Source organism: Coturnix japonica, chromosome 27, assembly GCF_001577835.2.
Source record: "Coturnix japonica isolate 7356 chromosome 27, Coturnix japonica 2.1, whole genome shotgun sequence".
Classification (NCBI taxonomy): Eukaryota; Metazoa; Chordata; class Aves; order Galliformes; family Phasianidae; genus Coturnix; species Coturnix japonica.
Genome location: NC_029542.1, coordinates 2,096,855 through 2,108,001, shown reverse-complemented (window position 1 = coordinate 2,108,001; position 11,147 = coordinate 2,096,855). Strand labels below are relative to the sequence as shown.

Genomic DNA, 11,147 nt, shown 5'->3' with positions numbered 1-11,147 from the left:
GGGAGCTTTTAAAGAGGGGAACAGGGCAACACTTGAACTGTTGGCCCCATCATGTGCTGGACATGGCCATAGAGACCCAATGGGGAAATCCCAACTCTTTGAAAAGGGACAAATCATCCCAATGTGGCACCTATGGGATGCAGAGAACCACTTCCAGAAGAGAAAGAAGGGAATTAGGAGCCTGTGAGCCCTGACATCAATAAACCCCTTCCAAGAATCACAGCTTCCTGGTCACACCACATCCTGATGCAAGCATCCACAAAACCTTCATTGTTGATGCTGGTTCTGTGCCCACCAGTGAGATCAGCAGCGCCCGCAGCCTGGACACCACGACACCCTCCTGCCCCCCCCTTGCCATCTTCACTCCCAATCGGCCACACGATCCTGGAAACATCCCTGAGAAGTTGGGAAAATGGTTGGTTGGGCTCCAATTTGGCTGATGACCAAGAGCTGATGAATGGAGATTTCCTGAGAAGCTCCGGCCCCCTGTTCCCAGCTATACCGGGGAGGGGTTTTCCCGGCCATTGGGCCAGGATTAGGGCTGAAATGGGCTCTGCAACCTCTGCATGATGTGGTGACCCCAACAAAGGCAGTTTGGAGCCTTTTTCCATAGGGAAGAGCTCACGGTGTTCCTGTGGTTGATGTACCTGAGGTGATTCTGAGCGCTGCTGCTGCTGCTGTGGGATGTTGTGTTGGGCAGGGTGGCTGTATTGCCCAGCTCAGTGACATCCCATCCTAAAGGTTTCCAGCTGAGATCAGACATGGGACAGTGCTGGCAGAGGAAGGAGCCATGATCCAGGAAAGCAAATGGGATAGATGCAAGCCCAAAGATGCAAGTTGGTGCCTCTGTGCTGCCATGGGGCACACTTGGGTGCAGAGGGACCCACATACCCATTGCAATCTGATGGGGTTGAACTGGGTGATGAGGATATGGGAACACATTTGGACCCATAAATGGGATACCCTGGGCTGCGTGTGATGTGGACCAGAGGGATATCAAAGAATGCACATGAAGTGTTGCCACGGAGACGGATGCTGGACTGCAAGCGGCCGCAGGGCTGTGGGGTGATGTGGGCTCCTGGGTGAGATGCCGTGTCCCCGACAGCTGCTCCAGCTGGGAGGACATTTCCCATCCACTTGCATTTCCATCAAGAGCTGCAACCAGCAGCATCCCCCTCCCTGCAGCACGTGTGTGTGGACACGTGTGTGCTGGTGGAGGCACTGAGGGGCAGCGGCTCCTGGCACCGAGCACAGAGCCCTGGGGACCGATGGAAGAAATGGGACCAGAATGGTTCAGATATCCCCAAATCTCAGACATCCTGTATCTCATATATCCCTGCAGCATATTGCCCAGGGCAGGATGTTGCTGGGGAAGGAGCACTGTTTACTTTCATCCTCTTTAACAAACTCTTTGGCTTCCTGACTCAGCAAACCTCCCAACCCACAGCCCTGGGGAGAGAGGGGGGCAGTGATGGGAAATGAGCTCCTGGCCCAGAGACCCACAGACTGGGAAGAAATAAGGAGTCTGAAAGCAAAAACCTTAGGAGGTCTGTAAGGAATCAGCTGAGATAGCAGTGAGGTGGGAGGTGTGCGAAGGAGGAGGAGTTTAGGGATATCCCCAGTGCTGGATGGAGAGATCTGGGGATCTATGGCTCTCCCTATGGCCTCCATTGGGGATGATTAATCCCATCTTCTTTATTTCGGGTGTGCCCCCTCGTGTGTTAATTTCCCTCACTGCTGTGGTTTTGTGGGCACAGTGGCTGGTGAGAACCCTGCCAAGAGAATTCCTCCTCCCACTCCCAACCACGGTTTTAAACGATGCTGCTTCATTTACTGATGAATTTAATCAATTATCAGAGTGCATAATTCGCTAAGCTGCTTTCCCTGATGCTGTGACGTCGCTGTGAGGGAGAGGGAAAACATCACTGCTCCAAATTCCTCATCTCAGCAGCTCTTTGGTCGTCCTGCCAAATAAGAAATGCAGCAATGCGCCTTTGTTTCAGTTTGTTTTGGACTTACATGCGCCAATATGATGGCAAACCATTGGTACAAGTGCTGTGGCCGATGCAAGCAAAGAGCTGCAGTAACTGCAATCCTGATCCAGAGAGATTTGAGCACACTTGGCATTATGGGATGGCTCAGGGTCCTGATGGGTCATCTGGGCTTGGGGATGGGTTAGCAGGACCAGAGCGCTGTTGGCCATCAGCAAAATACATCCATTGAGAGTTGCTTTGGTCATTTCCAGGCTAAAGTGGGCTAAAATTTCCAGGCTACGTGAGGCTAAAAAGACTCACTTAAAACCCAGAGCATCCCCTCTCCCCTGGTTTGGGGTGTGGTGGCTTGGCAGCGAGCTTGCTGTGTCATCATAACAGCCACCCCATAGCACCAAAAGAGCACAGTCAGCATTTGTTGAGGCTGAACACAACAGAAAAGCTCCACATCAGCAAGATTTCAGCCCTGCCCTCTGACAACGCCTCCTGTCGCGTGCTGGCCATAGGACACACGTTTATGGCTGGTGGCGTGAGAGGAGATGTCAATGGAACCACATGCTTCTCTGCATGTGTAGCACCAAGCAACCTGGTGGGGCTGGGTGGAGATGGGAAGGGGGTGGAGATGTGGGGTTCTACCATGGGAGCTCCTCCAGCTCTATCCCCTGGGCTGGGACCAGCACCAGCATCTTGAGGCTGTAACATTGCCTCAGAAGGCAGCATGCAGGGGGTGTGAAAGCCCATCAATACTAGACCCCAACAAGCAGCTCAGTGGGAACACTATGGGGCAAGAACCGAGGGCCAGAAGTCATCTGCTGCTCGTCCCTCGTGCTGTATTCCTCATCCACTGTCACCCATCCCTCATCCCTTGTCCTGTGTTCCTCATCCCTTGTCACCCATCCCTCATCTCTTGTCATCTATCCCTCATCTCTTGCCCTCCCTCCATCCTTCACCCCCCACCCCTCATCCCTCACCCTCCATCCCCACTCCCCGTTGGCCAAGCACCAAAGCGTGAGGTGATGCGGGAGATCTCTGTGTTCCCTCCACACCTATGCATCAACCTGATAAAATATGGCAAAGTCCACATTTTTTTTCCTTCTCCCCACCCCCTGTTCCTTAATAACACAAAACAATCCTAGCCACAAGGCAAGTGAGCGTGACTGCTGCAGGAGCATTAATCACCCGCTGTGAGTCCGGTGAGGGTTATCGCCGCTGTTTATCCAGGCAGCTATTAAAATCCCTATAAACGAGCCTTCAGCCTCTTCTGAAAGAGATGGAGTGTGAGTGCCTGCTGCACAGATCTTATCACTGCACTGTGCTCCCAGCGAGGAGAGGTTTAATTGCTGAAGGGATGAAAACGGGTGTCTGTGCCCTTCGTTCTGAGCCCTGGGTCAGGGGGAACTGAATCTCAATGGGAATCTATGGGACCCCCAGAAATTGGGGGCTTGTAGGGGCAGCCATAGGTGCAATTCAGGACAGGGACTCTGCATGCTGGGGGTTGGGTCTGAAGCATTGTTTTTCCCATTGCATTTAGTGACAAACCCAATCTCAGCAGCTGTGCTCCTGCAGCCTCTCCTTGGGGACTCATCCTTCCCATGAACGCGTTTCTTAAGCGATAAAAAGTTGATTTAGGGGAGAGAAAAAAGGAACCAACCCACCAGCCATGCGATATAACAGCAAAATGGGAACTGGATAATCTCAGGTGGAGGAGGAGAGGGGGCAGAGCTGGGGGGGGGGATGTGGGTGGGCAGGACGTGGGGTATTGATCTGAGGGGCTCCTGGTGGTCCTTTGGAGCCCCAGAAGAGCCCAGCGCTGCTGCAGGCCATAGAGGTTAGAGCTGGGGCCAGTGTCATCCTGGCACTGTGGTGATGGTTTCATTACAGGCAGATTTAATAAAGCCATTATGTCCCTGGCAACGTTGCTAATTAAAGAGGCTGTTACAAGCTGCTGGCGGGACCCAGCGTGCAGGGCTGGTGGCAGGGCTTGGGCTGTCCCCACATTGCCACTGCTGTGTGTCCTGTGCCTGATGGGTGCAAGGGACCAATGGGCTCAGGTTTGCTCCTACTGTGTGGATGGGATGAGCAACCACGTGCATGTAGGGCTGTGGGCTGCTGCGTGGCTATAAACACATATAAAGATGCTTTGTTGCATTGCCTTGAAGTGCACGACACTGTGGATAAGGCCTTGATTTGGTGAGGGACACCCAGCTTGGAGGTCTCCTGCAAGCCAACCATGCTACAATTCCATGACTCAATATTAAAACACTGCTGCTCTTAGCACGAGGGTGAAGCTTCCCATCTTGCCATCTCTCCCAAAGGAAGCCCCCAGCTCTCATCCCCTGCAAGGCTTTTCCAAAGCTCTCAGCCCACCCACAGAAGGGGAATCCCTCCTTCAGCTCTGCCCCCAAAGCCCAGCTGACCCCTGCCACGAGCTGCAGCCCAGCTGCTAAAGGTTTGAGCTTTATGGTGGGTTTTATGGCTGAGATTAGCTCTGGTAAACCATTTACCAATCTATTTACCAAAGGTCTGGGGAGGATCCTGCTAACTGGATGCCAGCCAACATTATCCCCATCTGCCATTGGGAGCTGCAGCCCTGCCAGGATGACCCCCAGGTGGGGAACGTGTCCTGGGGATGGTGGAAGGCACTCAGAGAGCAAAGTTATTGCTAGAGCCAATGTGGGCTGATGGAGGAGGGGTCCATTGGTATATTTCTGAGTGTTGGGGGGCTGAGTGGAAGAGCTCCAGGGGTTGCAGAGAATGGGGCTCAACACCCGCAGTGCTCCCAGGGCTCCAATATAGGGCTGGATCTGTTTGACATCTATGGGTGGGAGGAGAGGCCCTGGGGCTGCCTGGTCTTTGCTCCCTGGTCGCCAATGGTACAATGTGATTGCACCACACAGCTGTGCCAGGGGAAGCTCAGGTGAGGCCATAACATAAATGTTTTATCATGAGAGTGGTCAGACACTGGCACAGGGTTCCTGTGAGGAGGCTGGTGCCCACACCTCTGCATTCAGGGGGCACTTGGAAGATGCCCTCGGTATCTTACTTTAACTTCTAGTGGCTGGGCAGGCAGACTTGCTGACCTTCCTTGGTCCCTTCCAGCAGAACTATTGACACATCTCCAATTGCTTTGCAAAGATAATGCTGCTGCAAGATACAGTGCCCCTGTGCCCAGGGTTGCAGTCGTGCTTGCAGGGATGAGGTCTCGAGGCTGCTGCACGTGAGGCTTTGCCCTGGAGCAGGGAGCAGACTTTGCTCTTAGGGTGATGGGTTTCCATTGGGAATGGGGATGTCAGCTCTGTTGAACCTCTGGGTTGTGCTCCTAATGGTACAGCAGCAGCCGGAAAGTGCTCCAGGTCCCACCAGATCCCACTGGGTCTTACCAGGTCCTCTATGTCCTGCAGCTCTTTGGGTGCCCCAGGTCCCACCAGACCTCATAAGATCTCACCAGGTCCTCCAGGACCTTCAGGTCCTTGGGTGCTCCAGATCCCACTGGGTCTCACCAAATCCTTCAATTCTTTGGTTATTCCAGGTGTGAGGTCCCATCAGGTTCCACCAAGTCCCATCAGCAACTTGAGTGTTCCAGGTCCCACCATCCCCACCGCATCTCACCAGATCCCACCAGGTCCCCCATGTCCTGCAGCTCCTTGGGTGCTCCAGTTCCTACCAGGTCTCACCGAATCCCATCAGCTCCTTGGGCACTCCAGATTCCACCAGGTCTCACCAAATCCTTTGGGTCTTTGGGTGCTCTCGATCCCATCAGGTCCCACTGGATCCCATTATCAGCTTCTTGGACACTCGAGATCCCACCAGGTCCTTCAGGTCCCACGGCTCTCCATGTCACTGGGTTCTCCACGTCCCACAGCTCTCGACCTGAGGGTGCTGTGGGTCCCTCGGGGTGCCCAGCTCCGGGGATGCTGAGCACTGCGAACTCCTGGTGACATCTAGTGGCACTGCGTGACGGACACGCACACAAAAGGGGGGACACAGGGACATGTCCCGTCCCCCCCCACCTCCGTCATCAGCCTTCACACCCGCACTCCCATCAACGCTGCGGCTGCCAAAACATCCCTTGGTGCTGCTGATAGGGGTGCAGGTGATCAGCGGGAGGTAATTGCGTTAAACCCACGCATGTCCCCTCTGCTCGAATGGAAAAAACAAGTCGTGAAGCCGCTGTGTCCTCTGTATGGGGCTGTGCGTGGGGCTGGGGGGGGGGGTGATGCACCCGAGGGTGGCTGTGTCCCCTGTGAACGGTGATAGTGGGTGGGGGGACAGGGCTTGGGAGTGCGGGGGGGTCACACAGCAGTGATGTAGAGCTCTGGGGCTGTGCCCACACTGTGGCAGATCCCCCCCTGTTTTGCAGCCTCCCTGCCCGCTGCCATGGCACCCTCGGTCTGCAGTGATGCTGTGGGGGGGACGGGGTGTGCAGCCCCCCCCTCGCCTTGCCATCATGCCGTTGCCTTGCCAACGCGGTGGCCTTGTCCCTGGCTCAGACGTTGTCACCGCAGGGTCTGGAGCTGGCAGCACCCTCAGGTAAGAGCGGGGCGGGGGGTTGCGGGGGAGGGGGGGCTGCATCGTGCAGTGTTGTTGTACACCAGGATCCGCCCCCCCCAACCCTCAGAATATCTCTGCATGAACCTGTAGCCCCAATCCAGAGCAGGGATCCCCCAGGGGACCCCCAGACCATCCCCAGGGATGATCCCCACCATGAGAAAAAAGCAATAGGGAGGGGACAGCATAATGGGGTGGGGGGGTTTGGGGGGGTGTTGGTACTGATTTGCCATGCTGCTGACCCGCTGCTTTGCTGGGAGGATGCTTTTCACCCCAGTGCCTGGTGGTGGCCATAAACTTGTTCTTTCCAGTGCTAAGGGGCCACCTGCAGATCCCATGGTGGTTGGGGACCAGGCTGCCCCCTCGTATCCAGGTGTTTGCAGCTGGCATTCAAGTTCTGGGTGATGAAATCTTAGTCCTTTTTGCCAACTTTGAGGCCAAATGGGGCAGGATGGTATGGGGTAGGTGCCAATTTGGGGCAGGTCCCAGGGCTGTGGGGGGCCTTGTGTAGTGGGGAGGGGACCTTGCTGCCTCTCCTACCCCCACCTTGCTCCTGTCCCCATTGTGTCTCCCAGAGCCTCCGTGGCCCCGGGCGTTGGGGCTGGATATGGGCAGGCGACATTTGCAGTGAAACCTAATGGGATAAACCAATTCCCTTAACACACTTATCCAGCTGATCCAATAAAGGTGGCTGGGAATAAAGTGTGTGCGTGGTCTTAATGCATGCCCACCCCCTACCCTACCCCACCCACCATCCCCAGTCCTGGCAGTGCTGTTGGTCTGTTACAGCCCAGTTCCAGACGCTGCGCAGCACAGACAGGGACAGAGGTGGCCTTAGGGCTGTGACTTGGTGGCCCTCACTGACGGAGACTGGAGAAGCGGCTGTGCTGGTGGAGGTGGCTCTGATCCCTGCAGATAACCCGGCACAAAGTGGCTGAAGGTGAGTCTCAGGGGCTGTGAGTGTGGCCATCATGGTTTTCTCCCCCCCAAACCCTGTCCCCAAGGGCCAATGCTTTGGTCACTCAGTGAAGTTTGGACCCTGAGCAGCATCACTCATCCCTGTGCTGCTTTCATCTAATAGAGGGGTGCAGTGGGGTGGGGATGTGGTGGGGAGGGATGTGGAAGTTGGGGTATGGAGGGATGGAGATGAGGAGGGGGGAGGATGGGGATGGAAATGGAGGGATGAGGATTGGGAGGGAGTGAGAAGGGTGGGGATGGGGTGGGAGAGCGGATGTAGCTGAAGGGCTGGGGCAGGAGAAAAGGGCAAGAACAGATGTGGTGTGAGGGCTGGAGGCAGCAGCAGTCGTGCAGGGACAGAAGGGCTGGGTTGGGGCCAGGTGGGGGGAATGGGGAGATCACAGAATGGTCTGGGTTGAAAAGGACCACAGTGCTCATCCAGTTTCAACCCCCTGCTATGGGCAGGGTTGCTAATCACCAGCCCAGGCTGCCCAGAGCCACATCCAGCCTGGCCTTGAATGCCTGCAGGGATGGGGCATCCACAGCCTCCTTGGGCAACCTGTTCCAGTGCGTCACCACCCTCTGGGTGAAAAACTTCCTCCTCGTATCTACAGAACAGGGATAGAAGTGCTGGGAGGTGACAGGAGGACAAGGATAGGAACTTAGGAACAGGATCCTGAGGTCAGGAACTCAGAAGCACTTGGACAGGAGCAGAGTGGGGACAGGAGCTCAGAACCAGGATCACAGCAAGATCAGGAGCTCAGGGATGGGAGCAGAGCAAGGACAGAGGCCAGCAGGGCTGGGCGTGCCATGGCTGCTGGGTGCCACCCCATGCAGGTGACGCAGCGGCAGCAGGAAGCATCCAGGTCTCGTGGCAGGTGAGGGCGGTCCGGGCTCCACCGCCCCAGGGTGGGCCCCATCAGGGCCTGGCTGCCCTCTTTGTGTCCCCGCAGGTCACCATGGATGGGTCCCCATCACCTGCCAGCCCTGCTGGGCTCTCAGCCTACGTGGCAGTGTCGCAGCTGCTGGGTCTGACGCTTCTGGCAGCCACAGGAGCCTGGCTGGGTCGGTACCGGGGTGGTGTGGCTTGGCAGAGCCCGCTGCAGTTCAACACCCACCCGCTGTGCATGGTGCTGGGCATGGTGTTCCTGCAGGGGGATGGTGAGTGGGGCATGCTGAGCACCCATGGGGGAAGGCCAGCAGGATGGCTCATAGAGTGGGTGGGAAGAGATAGAGGGGGGTGAGGGGGGGTCTGGGGAGATGGGGGTTTAATGGGAAGGTTGGGGTTCCCATGGATGTGGGGGGGACAAAGGGAGTGAGGGGGGTCCCAGGGGTATATGGGGATCTCAGAGAGATGTGGATCATCCAAGGAGACATGGGGTGGGTCCAGGAGTGTGGGGGATCCCAGGGAGATGTGGTGGTCCCAGGGAGGTATGGGGTGGGCTGAGGGATGTGGGGTGGTCCCAGGAATGTGGGGGTCCTGAGGAAGTGTGAGGATCCCAGGGAGGTGTGGGGGTCCCAGAGACATGTGAGGGTGCTAAGGAGGTGGGGGTCCCAGGGAGGTATGGGGTGGGCTGAGGGATGTGGGGGTTGCAGGGAGATAAAGGGTGGGCTCAGGGGAATGGGGGGTCCCAGGTACACGTGGGGGTCTCAGGGAGGTGGGGGATCCCAGGGACATGTCGGGGGTCTTAGGGAGGTACGGGAATCTCAGAGAGATGTGGGGGTCCCAGGGAGGTATGGGGTAGGTCCAAGGATGCGGGGGTCCTAGGGAGGTGGGGGGTCTGTGGGGAGGTGGGGGTCCGAGGAAGGTGGGGGGGGACTCATGGACATGTGTTGTTTCTGGGGAGGTGGGGGGGATCTGGACGCTGCCCCACTGCTCACTGCCCTCTCTCCATCAGCTCTCCTGGTGTACCGGGTGTTCAGGAACGAGGCCAGGCGCTCCACTAAAGCGCTGCATGCATTGCTGCACGGCCTGGCGCTGCTCATCGCCCTCGTTGGTGGGTGCTGTGGGTGGGGGTGATGGATGGGACCCCCACCCCAGTGCTGATGGGCTCCTCTCTGTAGGCCTCGTGGCCGTCTTTGAGTCACACCGTGCTAAGGGCATCTCCAACATGTACAGCCTGCACAGCTGGTGTGGGATGGCTGCCTTTGTGCTCTACCTCCTTCAGGTAAGTGCTCGCAGCCTGTGAGGAGCTGTGGGTTGGTTGCCTATAGGGCTGAGCACCCTCTCATGTCCCAATAACCTGCAGTGGCTCCTGGGCTGTGGCTTCTTCCTGGTGCCTGGTGCATCCTTCTCGCTGCGTAGCCGTTACAAACCCCATCACATCTTCTTTGGCATCGCCCTCTTTGCCTTCTCCATTGCTACCTGTCTGTTGGGCATCACTGAGATGCTGCTCTTCAACATCAGGTGCGTGACTGACCTGGGAGGGTTGTAGCCCCTTGGACCCCCATTAAGGGCTGCTCCAGCCTCAGCCTGTGGGGCAGAGCCCAGCCCCTGCCCAGGTTGTGGTTCTGTGGCTGTGAATCACCCTGAAGGTTTGAGTTGGGCTGGTGCTGAGTCACTTCCCAGATGCTGTTTAATAGGGGCCTGCAGCAGCTTTTTCCTTTGGTCCTAAAATACAGTCAGCACTGTGGCTGCTGCTCTGCAGCAAGATGCATGCATAACCACTCAGGTCCCCCCAAAAACCTCTGCCCACTTGCTGGGAGGATGCAAAGATGTCCCACAGCTGCATGGTGTGGGGCCAGGCTGCTTGTAGGGTCTCTCTGCAAAGCAGTCTCACTTCTTGCTCTGCCTAAGGACAAAGGGACCCTTCCCAATGTCTATACCTGTCTGTGGAGGTACCACAGCTTCCTCCAGGGAGAGAAAGATGAGAATGAGAGGGGTTCCAGCCCTGGTAGGGATGGTCACCCACACCGCAAAGCTCAAGCATCCCCCTCTGCACCCACAGGGACTCCTACAGCCACTTTGTGCCAGAGGGAGTCCTGGCCAACGTGCTGGGGCTGCTGCTGGTGGCCTTTGGGTTGGTGGTGGGCTACGTGCTGACACGTGATGACTGGAAGCGGGCACCGCTGGCTGAGGAGATGGCCCTGTCCATGGACTTCAAGACCCTCACGGAGGGTGAGAGCCCTGGAGGCAGCCAGTGAGGCCCCCAGCGATGCCCCCAGCTGCCTGGTCCTCGTGGATGTTGGATGTCTCCATGTGCCCCAGCTCCATGCCCGGTGTTGGTGAGCAGAGCCTTTGCTCAGGGCTCCCTCTGCATCTCCTGCTCTATGTGCAAATGGAGCTGCCTTCACATACAGTGTCCCCAGACTCAGCATTTCCCTACTCCCAACCTCCAAAGCACATTCCCATCTCTTTGTGCCAAGCAGCGGATCAGATGTGTCCCATCACCAACACTTCTACTTGCTCTCAGCCCACACCCTACAGGGCTGCAGCCACCAAAGCTCCCTCGTGGCTCCAAGCAACACCACGTCCATCTGTACAATGTAATGTTTGTATTCAAAAGGTTTTCCCCTCTTTTGCCATGTGTTGTCTGCAAAGTGAACGCTCCTGCCTTAATAAATACTTGCAGCTAACCCTGCCTCTCACCAGTGCTCATCATTTCGGGTACCCCAAACACCTCCCATTGCACTGGGCAGAGCTGGGCTGCT

General features: G+C 56.8%; 1 protein-coding gene across 2 annotated transcripts; it reads left to right on the top strand.

The window, feature by feature from the left end:
* The first annotated feature begins 6,404 nt into the window (after positions 1-6,404).
* LOC107325170 (cytochrome b561) lies at positions 6,405-11,072 on the top strand. 2 transcript variants are annotated; one of them, XM_015885758.2, is made up of 7 exons: positions 6,405-6,521; positions 7,329-7,479; positions 8,450-8,657; positions 9,395-9,493; positions 9,561-9,664; positions 9,746-9,903; positions 10,445-11,072. In XM_015885758.2, exons 3-7 carry the CDS (start codon positions 8,456-8,458, stop codon positions 10,638-10,640), a joined length of 759 nt encoding a protein of 252 aa, XP_015741244.1. In that variant the 5' UTR covers positions 6,405-6,521; positions 7,329-7,479; positions 8,450-8,455; the 3' UTR covers positions 10,641-11,072. The 2 variants fall into 2 exon arrangements, with proteins under 2 accessions (XP_015741244.1, XP_015741245.1); XM_015885759.2 differs by lacking the exons at positions 6,405-6,521; positions 7,329-7,479 and having other exon boundaries at positions 8,420-8,657.
* Positions 11,073-11,147: the final 75 nt, after the last annotated feature.

Coding starts and splice junctions, on each gene's coding strand:
- LOC107325170 (XM_015885758.2), top strand. CDS start 8,456: ATGGATGGGTCCCCATCACCTGCCAGCCCTGCTGGGCTCTCAGCCTAC. Junction 8,658..9,394: donor GGTGTTCCTGCAGGGGGATG/GTGAGTGGGGCA, acceptor TCTCTCCATCAG/CTCTCCTGGTGTACCGGGTG. Junction 9,665..9,745: donor TTGTGCTCTACCTCCTTCAG/GTAAGTGCTCGC, acceptor AATAACCTGCAG/TGGCTCCTGGGCTGTGGCTT.